The 19,480-nt window shown below is 38.5% G+C and overlaps 1 protein-coding gene and 1 long non-coding RNA gene across 3 annotated transcripts; one reads left to right on the top strand and one right to left on the bottom strand.

Moving 5' to 3' along the window:
- The first annotated feature begins 94 nt into the window (after nucleotides 1–94).
- Nucleotides 95–14,746, top strand: LOC115920331 (methyltransferase-like protein 27). Its single transcript, XM_030975924.1, has 5 exons — nucleotides 95–484; nucleotides 2,552–2,674; nucleotides 5,803–5,941; nucleotides 13,881–13,972; nucleotides 14,622–14,746. Exons 1-4 carry the CDS (start codon nucleotides 341–343, stop codon nucleotides 13,952–13,954), a joined length of 480 nt encoding a protein of 159 aa, XP_030831784.1. The 5' UTR covers nucleotides 95–340; the 3' UTR covers nucleotides 13,955–13,972; nucleotides 14,622–14,746.
- LOC115920332 lies at nucleotides 9,195–12,324 on the bottom strand. Of its 2 annotated transcripts, XR_004062342.1 has the most exons (4): nucleotides 12,041–12,324; nucleotides 10,478–10,570; nucleotides 9,909–10,048; nucleotides 9,195–9,375 (listed from the first exon to the last, which is right to left on the bottom strand). It is a non-coding gene; the product is annotated as an uncharacterized LOC115920332 (long non-coding RNA). The 2 variants fall into 2 exon arrangements; XR_004062341.1 differs by lacking the exon at nucleotides 12,041–12,324 and having other exon boundaries at nucleotides 9,196–9,375; nucleotides 10,478–10,648.
- Nucleotides 14,747–19,480: the final 4,734 nt, after the last annotated feature.

Here is a 19,480-nt window from a genome sequence, read left to right as displayed (position 1 = left end):
ATGTTTTCGTTCAACAATGGAATTTGTGTTAGGTCCATGGTTCATCATTCATGTATAGGTCTGCTTTTCCGTGGCCGTGCATTCTGGGGGAATCAGAATGGCGGATAATCGTGACGCCCTTTCCACGTAGTGTTTAGTTCAATAGTTCATCTTCTTCTTGGGGTAACACCAGCCCCCTCCAGGTTTGAAGATTCTTGCAGATAGTTGACTCAGTGTCTGTGTGTAGCTGAGTTTGAGTGCAGCATGTCGTGTATACTACAAACGTATTTAAAAGGTGCAAGTAGAGAACGGTTGGAATAGAAGAGTTTGAAATCAAGTTTCCATCGACTCATACGTAAATATGGTCGACCATACCAGAGAGTCTGAATTTGGTTTTCATCCGTCGGCCTGTCCTGCTGAAGAAAGGCTTACAGCTCTCATCGCTTGCAAGGATATGGAGAAGGAGAATAAGATGTATGACGAGTGGGCTGTCTACTATGACGAGGTAGGTTGAATCATACATTGTATGGATAGACGTATGATAGACGTACCAGGACAATTACCCCCCCCCCCCCCCCCCTGGACAATCACACACGAGAAATCACCCCCGGAAAACTATCCAAAGGACAATAGCCCCCCGGAAAATTACCCCCTCCCCCAAGGACAACCACCTCCCGAGGACAATTACCCCCTAGGACCGTACAATGCCCGCCCCCCCCCCCCACTCCGTGTTATTTAGGGTACGCATATGCGTGTTCCCAGCGCCCCCCCCCCCCCTTTCAGCAAAAGTCCGGTGTGTACCTTTTTCTTTTGTTATACGAGCCTTTTTTTAGCACACCCCCCCCCCCCCTCTTTTTCAGCAAAAGTCCGGTGTGTAAAGTCAATACGGGTAGACCTTTTTCTTTTGTTACGAGCCGGAGAATTTGGGAACACGCACGGTATCCCGCCGTTCACGGCCTGGGGGCCCGAGGTGCAATGTAACTGTATGTTTTGCCTGATTCGCACACTAGCAGTTTCAGGCGGGCAATATTTCCTGATATTTTCACTCTTCCGGCTTTTGCAATTGACTTGTTTACTGCAGAGAGGTGAAAGAAAGGAGTGGAATCAAGCCGCTTTCCTTTGACCCCATGCATGCTCCAAGCCCCCAAAAAGTTATGCGCTAAATCTGCAACTGTTGACCAGGTGGTGAGATAAAAGAGCGCATGGAATTTCAGGATTTAGAATTCCTACATCAGAAAATGGTATCACAGCAACTGTTCGCTGTCCCTTTCAATGATTTTCTCATCAATTGTTGAATGTGTAATGAGTAGAGCAAGCAAACACAAACTGGTATAATTTCATCCTTTTTTCCAACTGCAAAAATACAAAAAAACACACGAAAACACGCATTAGCAAACTTAAGGTTATCGAAGATTGTAAATCATGGATTAAATAACTGGACATTAAAACATGCACAATTAGTGCATTATCCTAAAATATTGAGTATTTGTCAGGATCTAATTTTCCTTTTACTAACTCTGGTACACAAATTATACGAAGGGCGGAGTACTAAATTTGAAAAATTGTTTGATGCACTTTTCCCAATACAATCCCCATATAAAATTTATAATTTACACTGAAATTTTGTCGGTAACTTAATATTTTGTAATAAATGTGAAACTGGTGCCTGGCCTCCGAAGTAGAAGCGCGGCTCGGAGCATGGAACTTCAAAGCCAAGTGGAATATTACACATCCCACTTCCCAGTGTTACGCTTTAGCACTCAAGAACGTGATATCACAAATTCCCATTGGTTTATCACATCAACCCGATTTTTGATATCAAGAAATCGAATTTGTGATATCAAGAAATCGAATTTGTGATATCACAAATTCAACTTTTGATATTACAAAATTGAAAAGGAGTTCTAGCACTCACCTTGTGCAGAAATTCACAGGCAATTCGATCATTAGTTTTGTGCACAAATTCAGCTCAACTGAGTATTCGCGCGTTACTTGTGTTCTCAAATTCACGGGGTATTATTTAGTGCAGGAATTAATTAAGATAGGAATTCTAGTATTTACTTTGCACAGAATGTTATACAAATTAAAATACAAATTGTACTTGTAGAAGGCTGGTCCTCGCCTGACCTGTTGCCACCTAGTGCCATTTTAAATTCAAACTGCTAAATAATGAGATTGATTGAATTTTTTCCTCTGACATTTTTACCTCTGACATTTTTACACCGAACCATGCGTGGGTTGTAACGCACCCTTTCGAGAAAAGTCCCCCCCCCCCCTCCGCTTGTCTCGAAAGGGTGTAAACATGCGCTTTTTATACGATCTGTTTAGCAAGGTAATGTAATAAATTAGAGGCCTTGACCACCCCGCACTGCTCTAATCACATGAATCAGGAACTTTATACTTCGGCATTACATTTTCTGAGAAATTACCCCCCCCCCCCCCCGCCCTATCCTCCATCGTTTCCGTGACCCCTCCATGATAAGGCTCACGCTACACCATTAGTTGTGTATATATTTTTTTTAACAATCATAACATCGTTTGTTTTCTTCATTTGCTTCTCCCTGGTATGAAGGACATGAAAGCTCTTGGTTTTCAAGGATACGGAGTCATGGGTAAAAGGATTGCCGAGCTTATTGGCAACAAGAACGCCAAGATCTTAGACATCGGATGCGGTACCGGGCTCTTTGGGGTGGAGGTGAGAAACACTTGTCATTTTTAAACAAAATACCGTTAAGATTCATCTCCTTGTGTTATAAGAATACCAATATTATGTAACATTATGCTACAGTGCTCGTTGCTCGCTAGTTGTCTTGTTACTTCAAACCTGAACGCTGCACTATAAATTTTACCTTACACCCAACCCTTAGTACATAAGCTAAAACCCAACTATCTGACCCTATAAATCTTGATAAAACAAATCAAACGTGTATACGCAGGCACCGCGATCCTTTCTGGTTGGGGCCATGGGGCCGGGCGGAGCCCCTGGACGCTCTAGAATTTCAGCAATTCAGAACCTTCAAAATTACAGTCTTGAGCGATATTCTCTCCTATTCTCTCCTAAGCACACTTTTGTAGAACAAAGATTTGTCTTGGGAACAACTTTTTTTGAGGATAATGTCGATCTTAGGGCCCCCATCGGGGGTCTAGAGGTCGGAGCACCTGGACGATCTCGAGTTGTACAGTCCTGCATACATCTCATATTTTGATATGTTAACTTCTAAATTTGTTTCATAGATTTTTTTTTTTTTTTTTTTTTTAATATTTGTTTTTCAAACTTGCTAAGCTCCCCCCAAAAAACGTCCAAAATGCATTCCCCTTGTGACATCATCTGTCAGTCATCAATGAGCTAACTTGAGAAAGTGGTATGTATCTTTGCCGAAGTCGACCAGTACGTTTTACGCGATAGAAACTCTAATCTATGCCTTGAACTTTGCACTGCTAATAATTGCCCCTTTTCAAATATGAGACTTGCCCCTTTAACTTTGACAAGAGCCTTTAGTGACATTAAGAATCTAATGACCCTTTTTGTGTGTTTCCTTTTTATTGTTTTGTGAATCCTAGATCACTCAGTTTGCATGAGCGTTTATAAATTTAAAATGTCTGGTACACTTGAAGTCCTTTCTATATAAAGTTTGATTTTGAATATTATATTTTATAAAGTATACATTTACACATAATTTGAAGAAGAAAAAAAAATTAAGATATTGATTTAGAAAGAAAAAAAATATAACAGATGGTGTATTGTTAGGATTCTTGAAATTTCTGCCAAGTATTGTAGCGATCGCTCATTATATATGTAAGCTCATGAAAGCCGGGGCGGCAGGTCTCGATCCCCTCCCCCACTCCCGTCACCTTCCCCCATCCCATTTTGTATTAAGAGTGGATTATACCCTTTATAGTTAACGGTCTAAGCAAGCAGTAAATAAAGCTTTGTTTAACGATTCGGCACTTTCCGTAATTAATACTCTCTGGTAGAAGGGGGAGGGCTTTTGCCGAGGATCAAGGGGGCGGAGCCCCGGAAGTTCTTGAATTTTTAAATTTAGAAAATTCAAAATGCTCGTCACGAGCGATAGAAATTGTAATATCATTCTTGAAAGTCACATAGCCCCTATTATCTATTTTTTTAGAAATCATCTCTCTTTCTTTCTTGAAGACAATTTTATAGAACTGTTTGTTTTTTCGTTCTGTTCTAATTTCGTCCGCAATCTTCGTAGGCGCATCGAAAATGTAATCTGTATGTGTACTTTTAAGTTTCATGCTCTTTCTTTTCTAACACTCTCTCTCTCTCTCTCTCTCTCTCTCTCTCTCTCTCCTCTCTCTCTCTCTCTCTATCTCGCTCTTCTTTACCTCTCTCCCTCTATATTATTTTCTTTTACATTCTGTTCTCATTTTTCTCCCCGTGGCTCTCGTTTTTCAATCTACATTTGTTAAGGCCCCGAAAAGAAAAGGAGGGGCAGGGCCGATTCACCACCCCCCTCCAAGACCCGCCACTGATATAAATGTTTATGCAGGCATTTAATAAGCATAGCTTGCGGTGGGATTTGGTTTGCCATCCTATCCAATTCGTTGCCGACCCGTTACTCAGGGTATATAGCGATTTTTTTTTTCCCCTTCCCTCTCTCTCTCCGTCATCTCTTCTTCTCCTTTACTTTTTCCCCCTTTTTATTCTCCATTTTCTTCTGTTGATATCTCTTATCCCCTCCCCTCTTAAGGTCGCCAAAAGGGGGATGTGGGGGAGGGGGGCTTTTTTAAAACCTATACCAGCCATCCTAGCACTGCATTTGATTGGCTCAAAAGAAACCTATACGTCATGCGCTAGTCATAAATATTCATAATACGCACGCACACAGAACCTGATGCGGTAATTTATCAAATAGTGAGATTTCATACAAAAATAACAAATGCAAAGCTATGTTTACTTAAAACAAATGACATCGCGAGAAAACCAGGAAACGAATGACTACCCAGGTCGAAACTTTTCCATAATCATTGCGACATACTGTTTAGTCCAGAATCTGGCCGATTTAATGTTTGATCTCCACCACACAGTACCAACGCAAATATTCAAATGCAGGGCTATACGAGGACTCTTCTAGGTTTTAAAAAAGTCGCGGGGGGGGGGGGGGGGTGCGCGGCCGATTTCGGCTACCTCGTGGATCCGCCATTTAGATTCCTTATCCCGAATCATCTGCTCTAATATGCAGTCATTCCTCCTAGCGACAATAAGTTCGCACATACTTAAAAGTTATCTGGGATATCGCACGTCCTGTTCAATTCAAATTGGAAAAACAAATGAAAGGACATACTACCTTGATACCAGCATCGGACCGGAAACGTACAACATTTGGAGCAGAACGAGTCCAAACAACGCGCAAGCAAGAGTTTATAGATGGTTTGTTAAAGATATGAATCTACTAAAGGCAAAGTAATAGCAGAATGCCAAAATATCGTATATACTGTGAAATTGTTAATTTTACTGTTATTCTTTTAGTATTGTATCGTGTCGAATAAGACGATTTCTGGACCTTTGTTCAGGTCCCACTTTTTCGGAACGACTGCAAAACTGATTTGAGATCTTTTAACAATATCCTGAGTCTCTTTCTCCATCAGTGGTAGCAAAATTTTGAAATATTACTGAATGAAAATGAAAGATAAAGGCAGTCCGCGAATTAGTCACGAGCTCCTTAACCATCGATGAGATGTAAAAAAATTAAAAAAGTAAAAGAAGGAATACCATTTTGTATGTTAGACATAAAAATAAAAAAATCTTATTTTATTTTTACTTTTTAGCACGATTGTCTCTCATTTCTCTCACAATATCAGCTTCACTCACTCGGATACAACAATATTCACGCTGCAGACGGGAATCCCAATATCTTGGAGAAAAGTCGTGAGAGAGGGGTCTATACAGAACTTAAACAGTTCATGTTGGGCTCTAACCTCATTGCACCTTACGAAGACGGTAAGAATCAAAAGAGCATGACATCTTTATCATGACGTCACTCTCATCGTTGACTTATGATAATACGATTATGATGTAAAAGAAAGTGTCTGGAAGCGATTAGGAAGCACATTATATATAGGTATTATGATTGTAAGGCGAAGGCTGGGATATTATAATGATTCCAGGGACATCATGAAGAGCAGGATAAATACTGATGAGGCTACCCAGAGTAAATAAAACATGTAGCAGTAGCAGAAGTAGTAAGTAGTAGAGTAGCAGTAGTGTAGTGGTAGTAGAAGAAGCGGTAGTAATATCAGTAGCAGTACCAGTAGTGGTAGCAGTAGTAGTAGTATTGGTAGTAGCAGTAGTACGTTTTATAGCAGTAATAGTGTTAGTAATAGTAGTAGTGGTAGTACTATTAATACTACTAGTAGTAGTAGTAGTAGCAGCAGCAACAACAGTAGTGGCAGTAGAAGTAGTAGTAGCAGTAGTATAGTAGTAGTAGTATTAGTAGTAGAAGTAGTAGTAGTAGTAGTAGTAGTAGTAGTAGTAGTAGTAGTAGTAGTAGTAGTGGTAGAAGTAGTAGTAGTAGTAGTAGTAGTAGTAGTAGTAGAAGTAGTAGTAGTAGTAGTAGTAGTAGTAGTAGTAGAAGAAGTAGTAGTAGTAGTAGTAGTAGTAGTAGTAGTAGTAGTATAAGTAGTAGTAGTAGTAGTAATAGTAGTAGTAGTAGTAGTAGTATAAGTAGTAGTAGTACTAGCAGCAGAAGTGTCAGTAGTAGTACTTAGCAGCAGTAGTAGTAGTATAAGTAGCAGCAGAAGTAGTGGTAGTATAGTAGTCAGGGGCGGCGATCGTGGGAGGACGGGGAACACGTCCCCTCCACCTCAACTTTTTTAGGGGGACCGTCCCCCTGGAAAATTTGAATAAGCGCAAAAAAATGTATAGCAAATACTGAATGAAGACTGCAACACAGTTTTAGGCTCTGGAGGGCCCAAGAGTGCAGCGTTTAGACCAGGCCCCCCAAGCTCCGCCATTTTGTCCGGATCCATTAGAAGCCAAAATAAGCCCCCTTGCATATTCATGAGCCTTATGAATTATGCATTCTGTAGGATGCTCCCCGCGAAAAGTGTACTGTAATGATGTTTACTACATGGTAAAAGACAATACGCGTATCAGCATAATCAGAGAGGGTCAAATAATCTACTGTACGGAATTATGGGTAATTTATTCATCACGCTGCGCGCTAGCAACGCAAGTGATTCAGCGAATCAGCGTGGATTATTCTGATGCGATCACCGTTAGGTGAAATACGCGCTCGAACTTGTATTATCGATCACCAGTATAACAGCTGGTGTACCCAGGATGCATCGGGAAGTGGACCTTAAAAATTCCACTCGTTGTGTTGTTGTTGTTTTTAAAGTTTTAATGGCGTGTATCATTCATTTATGAATATCTACGCCGACTAACTGAGCCTTTGAAAACATAATTACACCTCTACTTATTAATATTCCAGCATAAAATTTTTCTGAAAATCTCTTTGTTGACCAAAAAATGATAATAACCATCCATTTTTCACAGATCTCAAGCTTGCTAGCTCCACCCCTCATACCCAGAATGCATCGCAATATGGGGGAGTGGCCTTAACTTCATTGAATAAGAAATACTGATATTCTTAATGTCTCGATCTTATTCCCTTTTTAGTCTATCAATAACTGGGTCTGTTTTTGTTTTATTAAATAAAACATGCTATAAGCCATATAACAACACATTCTCTGGCTATGATTATACATTTTAAATATACTAATGTATAAGTTTTTCCTTATTTTAGACAAACAAATTATGTGGCACAGTGGATGGTTTTTCTCCACCCACTCTCATCGTACCTTAATGATTCCCTTTCTCTCTCTTTCTCTGGCTTTCGTAAATTATCTTCTGCAACTAACGGTTTGTTGTCTTGACTGCAGGCACGTAGCCAGACTTTGATGTTTGGGGGGGGGGGGCACATACATGTAATCGATCGAGGTAAAAAAAGGGGTCTAAAAAGTTCAACCGATCGTGGAATTTTCTTCTTTTTTTGGGGGCCCCCCCCCCCCCGTGGCTACGTGCCTGCTTGACTGAACAACCTGTTGCAGTTCCATTCTGTCTCACTTTCAGTCGTAGTTGTTATTACCACTCATTTACGTTTACTCGTTATCAACTACGATCAACCATTCCATATTCACTCCATTACTGTCCACATTTCACTTGGATTAACTTCACTTTTCCTTTTTGCAGCCTTTGCAGGAGCTTTGAACATGTTTAATGTAGAGACCAGAGAGATCGGAAAATATGTTAATCATTTTATTCAAATTTTCTAACTTGAAAACGGAAAGTGAACATTGTTTTTCAACATCTTGACATAATTTTTGTTTAAAGACAATGGAATTTAACGCTGGAATTTTGAATTGGGTTGCCCCCCTCCCCCCCCCCCCCCAAAAAAAAAACACAACAACAACAGCAACAACAACAACCCAGAAGTGGTTTGTTAGTTAGGAGGCCATGTCCTTTATAATTTTATTTTTAAGAATAGTTTTCTCTTTTTTTATTAATTTTACATTGGTATACCATTAATTTCACTGGGAAAACCACCCCATTCCCTTACACATCAATACTGCCGTTACTTCTAGCAACAGTAATTCTATAATTCAAAACGTTTTCATTTTCTAATCCTTCTAATATAAACATATACAAATATAATATTGTTTACACTTTTGCAACCTGTTACATGGTCCATGTAGAAACAGCACCAGGAAGAGGATAACAAGCCCCCCCCCCCCCCCCCCGTTTTCTTAAGCTAGGAAGTATCAAAACATGATTCTATTAAAATTAGCAGTTTGGATACAAAAGGCAATGATGATTAGCAGTTTCCATATTAGTGCATTTAGAGGGTTGTCTTTCAAACCTTCTTACATACAATACTTGAAGCAGCAATGATGTAATAATCTACAAACTTCAAATACAGAAGTCCATAGACTGAGGTAAATGAATTTCAACATGTATAATTATAATTAAAATATCATTGATTAATTCAATCTTTGATATAGACTGATAGATCTTTATCACTCAAATTTCAAGGAAATTTCTTTCTGCCCAGCCCTCAGTTTCATCCTATAAGATGGTAGTTGACATTGTTAAAATGTTAGTGTTTATTCATTGATGATTAGTTATCTTTAATTATTTGAAAGTTGACAAGATGATAATTCATTAGCTTTTTTTATGTGGTATTCTACAAACATATAATACAAATAATAAATAAATAGTATGTAAATATTCAAGTTTAAACCCATCTCTACTGTCCTCTTTCATTATATGAGGGTGGCATCTTTAAGACGTAGTCCCATGTAGATGTCTTCTGCATTCATCAATGAAGTTGTAGGCTAGTTTTCAGAAGAAAGGGCTGTGATGATAACCCAAGTCTGTTGAATGGAAAATGAAATAAGATACAGTGTGTAAGAAAATAAAGAACAACTAATAACATACACCCTGATACCTGCTCTGACAAAAAGAGGAAGGACTAATATTCACTTGGGATTCTAGTGGGCAAACCTAAACTATTTTTCCTACAAGACTAGTTACTGACCACATGTTAGATTATTTCTGATGATCCCATTAAGACAATAGGCCTGATGGAGCTTGGATCAGACAAGTATGAAATAGTAATACTGGTACATGTTGTAAACTCGTGGTCATAAATGAATAGTACTCAGTTTACATAAAATGACCAAACAACTTGGAACAGAGAATGTACAGGAAATAATGCTATTGAAACATATGTTATGTAGACTTATATTTCATGTATCTTGACATTTTAGTTTTAATCTAAATCACAATTGTGATATTCAGTCAAGTATTCTTTTACAAGTCAATGGACAATGAAAAATATAATTGTCAGATCTATAACTTTCTGCATGATAAATGTGTTCTACAATAGTTTATTGGGGGTACCTACATGGTATATTAGCACACTTGCTTGTATGAAGTGCAGTAGGCCCACATCTCTAGATATGATTCTGTCAATATCTGTTCTTTATTCCTCTCCTGGGTTTGTAATCAGCATGCTTTCATCATCCACTGTAGAGAAGCATCATCCTACATAAGAGAAAGCAATGTAGGTACTTCAATTAAAAAGTGATAATAATAGATACATATCAACCATAATTCATCGTATAAACAGACTTTCGTTAATCTTATGTTGTGTTCTTCTTCATCTTCATTGCTCAAGAAGTGAAAGGACCACTTACAAAAAAAAAGTAATGAGGGGTCCTGTGTATACCCTACATGTATGATCATTATCATTATTATGTAGTGCTTTGAATGTGCATTAGACATCGTTCTTCTACACACAGGACCTCCTGTAAATAAGGACAAATCCCTTTGTAAACAAAGAAAGGGAAGAACTAGAATAAAATATTCCCTCCACTATACACACTTGAAACATACACTTAGTTCCATTTCCTTTTTAGTGAATTAATAGGTGGTCGTTTAATATTTGTGTGCTAAATATCCTGAAAATTTTACCTGCATGGGACTTTCAGCTTCATCTTGAAAATATAAGAATGTTGTAATGTCTACTCATCAGTTAACTCCTTCCAGCTCTTCATCAGTTTCCATCTGTTGGAACAAAAAGAAAACAAAATCAATACGACAATCAAGGCGTCCCTTTCTCCTTAACAAAATAAAAATAGATCTAGCATAAAAGCTTTTTTTCATGTCATGGTTGGCCTTAATTTTAATATAGTGTGGAAATCAACATTCCAATTTAATGGACCACAGTACAAAGTAAAATCAAATGGAAGATTTAACTTGTGCCTAAAAAATTCTTTATATGGCCTAGATATAAAGTAGTCTTAAGTAGAATTGGTTTATTAAGACAAGAAGAAGTGGACTTCATAAGTAAACATAATTGTGGACAAGGGGTCTTCTCTTACACAAACAAATAAATTTATCAACATGAACTGCACAATTCAGAGAAGAAAAAAATCTCTAATAATTATATTAAAAGTAATAACAGGAGTCAGAAGCGTACGCAGGGGGGGGGGGGAGGGGGGGGTGGGGTTGGGGTAAACCCCCCCTACCTTCAGTTTTTTTTATGTGTATGTTTTTCTGGAAACCCTCCCCCCCTCCCCTTTTTTTTAGTGTTGTTGTTTTTTTTAATACAAAAAAATCCAAATGGATGACCTAACCCCCCCCCCCCCCCCAATGTTTATATTCAGTGGCTGGCTGAGTCGTTGCGAAATTTTTGGTCCGATTTCAAATGTAAACCCACCCCCCACCCCCCCCCCCCCCCCCCCCTCCCCCTTGAAAAATCCTGCGTACGCCACTGATAGGGGTCTAGATCTAGATCTAGTAGTAAGGTCAAGGTCTAGACTCTAAATGATAACTTGACAAGCATGCTGGACCCACACAAATCTGATTATTAAATAAACAAATCCTAGTGTTGATGTTTTTTGAATACTTTTTATTAATAAGTTCCAGGTTTACATCTAAATGAAATAGGATTTGGAGTGGTTTGATTATCAATGGTCACAGATAATTTTGGTCTAAATAAATTTGACACGGATGCAACTGAGCGAACGGATGGCACTGATAATGATATTAAGTAAAGCCATCAGAGTCACATCTACTAAAGATTTTAACAAGAATTAATCCACTTGGATTATCAAAAAAATCATGCTTCAGAGATTATTGTAAGGTGTAACGTTAAATCTATATTTAAATTAAATCGATGATTGGTGAATTAGATTCATGATGACGATCAAATCTCAAATAAAACTTGATTAGAAAGTTTGATCTTGATGCAGATGAGCACCGAAATGCCCCGGGGTGGGTCTGCCGGAACGGCCGGGCCCCTAACTGGAGTACTAGGGTGAAATGACGGCAAACCGCAGTCAAACTATTTCATGACGATGAAAATCAAAGTTCAATTTCAAGAGCAATATTTCCTAGTCTTTTCCCCAAAAATCTGTTGAGAACGGTCTCACAATGTAACGAAATTACCGTAGATCACAAAGACTATTGCAGCTTTTTCAAAATTGATGACTTAATTCACTTAATCTACTCATATTTCAATCAATTACTCACCCATTCTCAATGAACTAAATCTTCTCAGTTTGTGCGAGTAGCCTGCGTCGTGCATAAATCTGCATAATTAAAGTGACGCAATGAGGTCAAATATATTATCCGGTTTCTTAAACGATACTATCGATAAAATACATATTCATGAGGCTCATATCCAATCAAAAAGCCGCCTCGGGTGCTTATTTTGTCTTCAAATGATCCAAAAGAGGCGGAGCCTAATCCCATTCGTCTGCATGGTTTCCGCGCGTGCTGCTTTCCGTCTAGTAATTATATTTAAACGTCTTTGGTTTAGACTAATAAAAATGCAAAAATCTTCTCGTTCGGTCGCTACGCGCCCCCGCATATTATCCTTCAAAATGTAAAGTAAATATTGTATGAAATCTGTATTTCGTTAGTATCACCGTGATCATTGGCGTACTGATGGGGGGGGGGGGGGCAAACTTGGTTTATTTCTAATTCGTTCCCAGTGATTTACACATTTTGCTGAAATGACATGATTTTCCGGGATTTGTTCTCACTTTTTTTGTAAATTATACTTTTGGATGCGTTTGTAGGAAAATTCCCAAATTTACAGTTAAGCAAAAAATATGCTTATTTGGAAGCCTACATGTCAGGGCCCGTGGAAAAGTATGTTAAAGAGAAATAGAAAGAAAAAAAAGAAAGGAAGAAAAAAGGAAAGAAGGAAGAAAGAATAGTGACCTGCCAAGTGTCACAAATAATGAGGTATTAGAATATGCCCATCTGACCGTAATTAAATGCCTAAATCCCCTGAGCTTCCGGGGACTCTGCCCCTGGACCCCAGCAGGGGCACTAAGGTAGACCCATGAATGATCATCTCACCGTAATTAAATGCCCGAAACCCTGAGCTTCATTGAGCTCAGCTCTCAGGACCCCACGCCAATTAGTGACCTGCCAGTGTTACAAATAAGGTATCAAAATATGCTCATCTGACCGTAATTAAATGCCTAAAACCCCTGAACTTGAGAGGGCTCTGGACCCCACCAGGAGCCATTAGGTAGGCCCCTGGATGCTCATCTGACCGTTAGTAAATGCGTTAAACCCCTGAGCTTCCGGGGGCTCTGCCCCCTGGACCCAACAAGGGCGGCCCCTGGCGGCTCATCTGACCGTAATTTAATGCCTAAAACCCCTGAGCGTCTGGGAGCTCCGCCCCTCGACCGCCGGGGCTTTCCATTGGACCCCACGCCAATGTATGCTCTACTCGCTTCGCTCGTTACGCTCTTCCTGATCGTAATTCGTAAATACTTTAGCCCCCCCCCCCCACTTTGAAAAATGTTCCGCGGGGCCTGCATGTAACATGTAAGAGTGGTGATGATGTGGATTTTTTGTGTGCCCCCCTCCCCCTCCCCAACGCTTTTGCTCATTACGTCACTGACCGTGATTATAACGGAATACACATTTCCCTCGCATTTTCTTTCCCCCCCCCCCCCGGTCATGAAAAGAAATCACCGCCCCTGAGTAGTAGTAGCAGTATCAGTAGTAGTGGTAGTAGTGAACAGATATCAAATGGGCTCAATTGTAATGAAAATCATGTGAGCTGCATGCATACTTAGAAGTGTATATACACACACAAGTTTGGTCCAAACATTCAAACTGTTTCTCGTCGGGTAGAGCAGGAATCTTTTTAGACCAATCAGATAAAATTGATAGCTGTTATCGGTTTGGTGCCGGTCTTAATGGTTCCACCTCCGTTTATATAGGCCTATTTACTCATGCCAAACACCATTTTGAAAAATCTTCGATTTTTTTGGACTTCCCATTTACTTTTCTTCATTTAAAATGTCACAAACTAACTTATTCGACACCTACATGATTGTATATGCAGGTGCTTTTGATGCAGTGGTAGCTATCGCCGTTTTGGGACCAGGGCAGTGGATCACACTGCAATGCCGGAGATAAGCCGACTGGTTGCGACAGGTAAGATTATGTGCCAACGAGGCATCACTCCTCTGGCTGCGCCAGTTGACTTGTTCTGATCTCAAAACGAAATCATGTTTCTACAAGGCCCACTGCACACGAGGCGTTCTTTACAATAACGGCATTCACGGAAATTCAGGCATAATAATGCAGAGAATGGGTCCTGTTTCATCAAATGTTATGAGCTAGTTTTCTAGCCTCCTTACATTTGATTGGCTATGAGCAGATTTGGCATGATAGATCCTTGGCAGTTGTTATTGACAATAAGTTTTTATGAAACGGGGCCCAAGGTTCAATATCCCTCTAGCATCGCTTAGAATTTAGAATCGTAGTGACGTCATAATTATAGTGCGATTGTATACGATTTGAAGCTGATTCGGCTTTTACTCTGACTAGAAGGGTCAATTGCACAGAAATTCGGGTTGTTATGATTCTTGTGATAATTAAGATCCTAAATCAGGAAGATGATGTCTGTTTAGATTTCCATATATCATATATTTATGATTGACATTTCTTCGAAATCCGGATCCCAGGAGGATTATTAAATGATCATTTTTTTTCTCGGGATGATTGTCTGAGGTGCCTTGTCCTGAAATCATTTGGTGCAAGATAATCTTATTCATTAACTATCTGTTTGACTCTAATACAGGTGGATATTTGATCCTGTTTATACGGAAGTCAAGGCTAGAGATGGAGACAGAACGCTTCAACGTCAAAGCAGTGTTCGAAGAGTGGGTCGCGAGTGGAAAATGGGAGAGACTTAGTGACATCAGCTCGGTTTACTACGCCGGTACTGACGGGGTGGACAATGATGACCGTGTGGTGGAGCGTGATGGCTTCATCGTTACCCTGCGAAAGTTAATCAATTGAAAATCGTACCAGTGGCGATATCCAGCGTAGGGGGGGGGGGGGGGGGTGGGGGGTGGGGCGGCGGCTGTGATCCCACATTTGCTCTGGATGTTTTTTACTGGGGGAGGGGTAAAAAAAAATAATTGTATATGGAAAATTAGGGTTGCTATTGGAGGTTAGGTCAGATTTAGGGTTAGCAGGTTAATAGGGTGGGGTTATTAATTTAGTGTTGGTCCTGGGTTGAAGGTAGGATTCGGTTAGTGTAGGAAATTGAAGGCAGAGCAGTTATTATTGCAGGAGCATATAGCGTCAAGTGTAGGGTTATGGTTAGGGTTGCAATTGGAGTTTAATTTAAACTTCGGCTTGGTAGGTAAGGGACAGGGTTAAGTAGTGTTTAGTGTTTGGTGTTTGGTCCGTGAGGTTAGGAATTGGGTTACTTTAGCGTTTAAAACAATTTCAGCACAATTTAGAAAGAAAGTCCTGTCAGCATTCATGGTTTGGGATTCCATAAACGGATCAAGGGTTGCAATTGGAGTTTAGTTTGACAGTTGACAATGTGATAATTACTCATTTATAATTGTCACCAATATGTATAGGTCATTCACCAATGTTAAACAGTATAATAACAACTCCATAATGGCATTCGTATTAATGTATTCAGGGGCGAATCCAGGAATTTCTTCCCGGGGGCACACGGGGGTAAGAGGACATATATATATATATATATATATATATATATATATGCCAACAAAAATCGCAACGACTTAGCCAATTCAATTCATTCAATTCATTCAATTCAATAATGGTTTTATTAAAAAAACAATGCCTCGCAGCCAAAATGCTGAATTGTGCATGTTTACATGTATACATGAGCTTCATTACATAACATTATATTTCATTTGTTACAATCATTCATTCAAACAGTATTGGTAACATTTATCAGTATTCATGTGTAGCATTTAAAACCAATCACTATATATTATTTACATTTTTAAAATCTATTAAACTTCACAATAGTAATAACAACAATTAATCAAAAGCAATACAATACATAACATACAAATAAGTAAAAAGCTAATACTGAAATTATTGCACCTGTGTCTTTAACATTAAAAGTCAGCAAAATGTTGCTCTAAGTTGCCTGTTCATCAACGGTAAGTACATAATTATAAATTGATGTCTCTGTAAAAAGATAAATGTATTCCAGAGTGGGTTGTAAAACATGGTTTCCTACGTTAAAACTAAATCATAGTTGGGTATGTATTAAAACATTAGATAATAAACATATTTATCAAATATTGTTAATATATATATATACATTGTGTAAAAATACATTTCAATTATTCAGCCGCTGAATAAGCGGGGGGGGGGTGGTAAGAGGATATATTGGGGGCGGGGGGGGGGCACGTGCCCCCTTTGTCCCCCCTGGATCCGTCCCTGGTATCATTTGACATTTCCGTATTATGTGCATTTATAACTTTTACAATGCTTCATTAAGCTGAATCAATTCAATTCTCGTTAATTTGCTTACATTGTTTTTTCATAAATTGAACTCTCTTTATCCTTTCCCTCTCCCCGCTTCCACTTTTCACTCTATCTGTCTTCTTTCTTTCTCAATTCACTGACAAAGTGATTATCAACATGATTTTCTTTAAATATATAATAAACTTATCCTATTGATAATAATATACCATTTCATAATTTACAATCCTTTTCCCGATATGTTTTTGTACTTTAACTTACTAATGAATTGTAAAATTGACTGTTTTTAATGCATTTTATATGATACAATGTAAACCAATTATTGTTAGTCTTTGGACTTTTTATTTTGTATATTTTTAATAAAACCGAAATTGATTTATTGAAATTGATTGATGTCAGCACTTTTGGTTCATGAAATAATGTTTTTCATGAATTGGCAATGTTTCATTGGGTAGCGAGGTCTCCGAGGAGAGGGACATTAATCTGTTAATTTATGTTATATATTTGTATTGTTGCCAAGAGTGGCAAAGGATCATCGGAATAAGCGGTGCTGGGAAACTTTAGTATAAATAAAATTTGAGTACAGAAAAGAAAAGTTGTCAGTTAGCTACAGCTACAATACATTCTAACTCATTGAGTGTTGTTTCGCTCTCTTACGCGTGTTTTCATCCTGATTAGCAGAACATAATAAAACAAGTTGTGTTTCATTATAAACGATACATTGAAGTTGTTAAAGAGTTATTCTTCTTCGAGTCAACTGTTTTTTTTTTCATTACAAAGGCCAATGGCAGAAAACACATTATTTACAACATATCTACGCCAAACGGGGCTATCGAGGAAATCCACCCTGGGGCTTGATTCCGGAGAGATGCCTCTGTATGAAAATTAATTATCATAATCCAACTTGAAGTTCAAAATAATAAAAGTGTCAGAACATTTGTTTTCATTCAGACAATGAGAGGACGTATATTTATCAAGGAAATCATTGTTTGGTGGAAATGACGATATTCGTTCCTTTAGCTTGTTAAAAGATTCGTAGACATGAAAATGTCGAAAATTAAGTCATTGTGAAAGTGAAGATCGAGGGATCTTTTGTTTTGTTGTCTAGTGTTACTTGCGGTTTTTTATATTATCTTTTGTATGTTTTCATTTAGTTCACAGACTGGCTGAAAAAACAGTCGTTTGGGTACAGTGAGTTACCATGTTTGAGTAAATAAATATTTAGACAGGAAAATATTTAGACAGGACGTCTGAATTCCCTGGCGAAATTGTGCCCGTGTGCGCCTATGATCTTATGCATGATGTAAAGGCTGTTTTTTTTTTAGAAATAAAGGTGCATTTATTTCAGGCTCGAGATTAAAGACGTGTTATATAAAAGGAGAATGAGAGAGACAGAGAAGGCGAGACAATTGGCATATTCAAAAAAGGCAAATGGGTAATATTCCCCATGACGACCTACAATGAAAAATATACTTAACCGATCCCAACTTTTTGTTATTTACTTTGTCAAATTATTTGGAAGTCAAAGATAATTACATTCCTCTTGAAATCCTGAATCGAACTAATGTTCTACAAATAAATTGAGCGTTGTTATTTTGAAAGTAGAGGCAGGAGGTGAGAGAAAGGGAAAGAAGGAGAGGGTGAGAGAGAAAGAGGGAGAGAGAGAGAGAGAGAGAGAGAGAGGGAGAGTGAAATGTCGACAGTTAAAGAGAATAAAGAACCGGCAAAGAGAGAGAGAGAGAGAGAGAGAGAGAGTGAAATAATTATAGACAGTTAAAAAGAATTTAAAAACCGGCAAAGAGAGAGAGAGAGAGGTGAAGGTGCGAGGGGGGCGAAAGAAAGTAGAGAGGGAGGTTGTCATATTGTTAGATCTCTGTTAGAACGAGTGCTGCCAAATGAATGGTTTAATCTCTATAAATTTGCCATAAAAATCAATCACTTTTTCTTCTTCTTTCAATTAAACAAAGAGATTTGATGTCGCCGAGGGAAATAAAACTCCGTTTCTCCAGGTAGGGAGGGTGGGTATATTGACGGTTGATGGTGGCGCCCTCTAACTTTTAGACTAGTCAAGTGACGCTCTTGTTCCTGAACACTCTACCCCCCCCCCCCCCCCCACCCACTTCTTTATTCTTCTAACATGTTTCTTCTGACATTTGTTCTCTCTCTCATATAGCAGTACGCTATACCCCTGGACCCTCAGTCTGCATCTCTCTCTCTCTCTCTCTCTCTCTCTCTATCTCTCTCTTTGTCTCTCTTTCTCTTGCTATCTTTCTGCTATTTTTTTTCCTTCTCTTTCTTTCTCTTGCTATCTTTTTTTTCCTCTCTCTCTGTCTCTCTCTCTGTCTCTCTCTCTCTCTCTGTCCTCTCTCTCTCTCTCTCATTTTCTTTCTCACCCTCTCCTTCTTTCTCTTTCTCTCACCTCGTGCCTCTACTTTCCAAATAACAACGCTCAATTTTTTGTAGAACATTAGTCCGATTCAGGATTTTAAGAGAAATGTAATCATCTTTGACTTCCACATAATTTGACAAAGTAAATAACAAAAAGTTGGGATCGGTTAAGTATTTTGTTCATGGTAGGTCGTCATGAGGAATATTACCCATTTGCCTTTTTTGAATATGCCAATTGTCTCGCCTTCTCTGTCTCTCTCATTCTCCTTTTATATAACACGTCTTTAATCTCGAGTCTGAATAAAATGCACCTTTTTCTAAAAAAAACAGCCTTTACATCATGCATAAGATCATAGGCGCACACGGGCACAATTTCGCCAGGGAATTTAGACGTCCTGTCTAAATATTTATTTACTCAAACATGGTAACTCACTGTACCTAAACGACTGTTTTTTCAGCCAGTCTGTGAACTAAATGAAAACATACAAAAGATAATATAAAAAACCGCCAGTAACACTAGACAACAAAACAAAAGATCCCTCGATCTTCACTTTAATTATAATATTTTATTTTAAAGGTCATAATTGTAAGGGGGCTACAAAGGGCTCAAAGAGGTGTCATGAAATGAGATTTAGAAAAACTTTCACAATGACTTAATTTTCGACATTTCATGTCTACGAATCTTTTAACAAGCTAAAGAACGAATATCGTCATATAAAAATGCATTAAAAACAGTACATTTAAACATTCAGTAGTAAGTTTTAGTACGAAAAAATATCACGAACAGAA

The sequence above is a fragment of the Strongylocentrotus purpuratus genome, unplaced genomic scaffold (assembly GCF_000002235.5).
Source record: "Strongylocentrotus purpuratus isolate Spur 01 unplaced genomic scaffold, Spur_5.0 spur5_scaffold_8, whole genome shotgun sequence".
In the NCBI taxonomy this organism is placed as follows: Eukaryota; Metazoa; Echinodermata; class Echinoidea; order Camarodonta; family Strongylocentrotidae; genus Strongylocentrotus; species Strongylocentrotus purpuratus.
This window is presented reverse-complemented; position numbering and strand designations above follow the sequence as displayed.